General features: G+C 57.4%; 1 protein-coding gene across 1 annotated transcript; it reads right to left on the bottom strand.

Moving 5' to 3' along the window:
• Nucleotides 215–2,113, bottom strand: LOC8079146 (polyol transporter 5). The gene is made up of 3 exons (XM_002449852.2): nucleotides 1,872–2,113; nucleotides 1,426–1,772; nucleotides 215–1,316 (listed from the first exon to the last, which is right to left on the bottom strand). The coding sequence occupies exons 1-3, from the start codon at nucleotides 2,014–2,016 to the stop codon at nucleotides 363–365; spliced, it is 1,446 nt and encodes a 481-aa protein (XP_002449897.2). The 5' UTR covers nucleotides 2,017–2,113; the 3' UTR covers nucleotides 215–362.

Genomic DNA, 2,950 nt, shown 5'->3' with positions numbered 1-2,950 from the left:
AAAATCCTAGATCTGCCACTAGGCCCACCTCTAAAAAATGATTTTCAGACCATTTTATAGTTTTTTGTTCCATTTAATGAGGCGGTGATGCTCAGTGACCGTCTCTGGAAATAAATTAGTCTTCCAAAATCAGTTTGTACTAGTGGGCGTACAAGCTATATGTGCCGTTCAATTGCAATGCTCAGACATGTTTACTACTCCGTATACCATAAAGTGAGAATAATCCAACACACAAAAAAATAACTTTTCTTTGAGGGAAACAAAAAAAACTGAGATACAAAACTCCTCACAATACCACCGTCACACGCTTGTCCCACTAGTGACGACTAACGCGAAGCCATCATCATCCTATCGATCGATTTTCATTTTGCAAAGAGCACGTGCATGTCCTCAAGACTCCGTCCCTTGGTCTCCGGCATCCGCGCGTAGGCGAACGCGCACGCGGCGGTTCCCACACCGGCGTACAGGAAGAAGCACCCAGGCATGGTGATCGCGTCCGCGAGCGAGATGAACGTCATGCTCACCAGCGCGGACGTCAGCCGGTTCACCGCGTTGCCAAGGCTGGCACCCTGCGCGCGCAGGCGCAGCGGCATGATCTCGGCGCTGTACGTGCCCGCCAGCGGCCCGAACCCGACGGAGAACGCCGCCATGAACGCCAGCACCGACACGACGCTGGCCACCATGCTCGCGGCCGACGACATCACACCAACACAGAGCGTCACGCCCAGCGACGCCATGAACGCCGCCACGCCCACCGTGCTGGCGAGGAGGAGCGGCCGCCGGCCGAGGCGGTCCGAGAAGAGCGTGGCCACCAGGACGAAGCACGTCTTGACGACGCCGGCGGCCACAGTGGCGCCGAGGATGGCCTTGTTGGACGACATGCCGGCCTTGCGGAACACCAGCGGGCTGTAGAGCACGAGCGCGTCGATGCCCGACGCTTGCTGGAAGAAGTTCACGCCGACCACGCACACCACGATCCGCCGCACGCTCGCCGACGACGGCCGGATGAGCAGCTCCTTCCACACGTTGCCTCCATTGCTGTCACTCTCATTGACGGCGTGCTTGATCTCGTCGAGGCGCAGGTCGGCCTCGGCCGGGGTGTCCGAGGTGCGCACGAGCACCGCGCGCGCGTCGGCGTCGCGCCCGCGCATCGCGAGCCACCGTGGTGACTCTGGCATGGCGAGCACGCCCATGGCGAGCAGCACCGGCGGAACCACGCCGACGGCGTACATGATTCGCCAGCCGAGGTGCACCGGCAAGCCGGCGAAGGCGTAGTTGGACACGTAGCTCAGAAGTAAACCGATGGTGATGAACATCTGCGGCACGAGCAGAGCAACCACGTTAAACTAAGTTTCGAAAGAAAACCAGCAATCCATGGACGCGTGCTGCGTGTGCGTGCATATATATATATATATGTATACGTACGTCAAGGAAGGAGGAGAGGAAGCCGCGCATGGACGCCGGCGATATCTCGGCGTTGTAGACGGAGGTGACAACGACGGAGAACCCAGAGCCGAGGCTGGTGATGCAGCGCGCGGCCATGAGCGCGGAGTAGCTGCCGCCCAGCGACATGGCGAGCGCGCCGGCCATGAGGAAGACGTTGGCCAGCACGAGAGTGCCGCGGCGGCCGAGGAGGTCGGCCGCCCAGCCGGCGGCGAGGATGGACAGGAGCATGAACACGTTGAAGGACCCCGCGAGCACCTCGATCTGCGCGTCGGAGAGGCCCAGGTCCTCCCGGATGAACAGCTGCGCGCCGCTCATCAGGGCGAGATCTGCGAGCACGCAAAGCGCTCACCATGTCACCATGACATCGAACACATGCACGGCAACTACAAGATGCATGGTTGAATTAATGGTCTGATGACACGTACTGTAGCCCATGAGGATGGTGGTCATGGAGGCGAGAGTGGCGCAGGCGAAGGCGTACATGTTCCAGCGTGGCTTGCCGGACTTCGCGGACGACGACGAGAGCAGCGGCGTGGCGGCGCCATCATCGGCGATGCCGTCATGCGCCATGGCGTCCTTGGTTCCTCGCTCGGTGAGTAGCCAGTACGTGGCAGGCAGAGAACGAGCGAGCGAGGGCGGTGTAACAAATAACTATAGCTGTGATGAAAAGTTATGTACCGTCCTGTTGCCTAATTTTATAGGCTTGCAACAGATCTCTGTGCTCGTCGTCCATGATTGATGGCGATCGAAGAAGCTGAGATCTGGAAACGACAAGTGACTGCTACCTAACACGAGAGCTGCCGTGGCCAAGATGCTTTGATTCTCGTATTCGAATCACAGAACATAGGGATGCACAGAAACATAGGGGAGGCTGTAGGAGTAGTAGAACATGTACCTTATACATTATAAGTAATGAGATGTCCATACTCTGCTATGAAATTCAATACGTCTTGAAATCGAACTCTGAACCATTACTAGATGCGAGCTATCTAAGTTGTATGAGCCCTCACACTCTCGCATCTCTTATCCGCTGCCCACCCTGTCCTCGCGACGGCCTCACTACACCGGCTCCTCTCCTTTGCACCCCGACACCCTTCCCAATGTTCACTTGCTGTCTTATCACTCCTATGACACCTCTAGACCTCTGTCTCGTCTCCGTCACCATGAACCTAATCCTAGCCTACGATATGGTGGCGGACATGGCCATGGAGGAGGATGAGTGACGAGAGTCCAACGTACTAGTATATTAATAAATCCCTAGGAAAGAGAATGTCGACCGATCCTATGGATCTCGCTAGGGGCTCGAGGGCTATGTCTATTGGGTACGCTTGTCCATACTCTCCGGTGGAGTCAAGGTGAGCCCAAGCATGCTTGGAGCCACTGCTTGAGAGACCTAGGGGCTCAGCCACAACCCCAAGCTACCGATTGACAATGGCCGAGCCTAACCTCCCCCCCCCAACGCCCGTTCGAGCCAGCGCCTAGGCGTCAACTGACATCTTGAGCT

The sequence above is a fragment of the Sorghum bicolor genome, chromosome 5 (genome assembly GCF_000003195.3).
Source record: "Sorghum bicolor cultivar BTx623 chromosome 5, Sorghum_bicolor_NCBIv3, whole genome shotgun sequence".
Classification (NCBI taxonomy): domain Eukaryota; kingdom Viridiplantae; phylum Streptophyta; class Magnoliopsida; order Poales; family Poaceae; genus Sorghum; species Sorghum bicolor.
The sequence above is the reverse complement of the archived record's forward strand: the minus strand, read 5'-3'. Positions and strand labels throughout refer to the sequence as shown.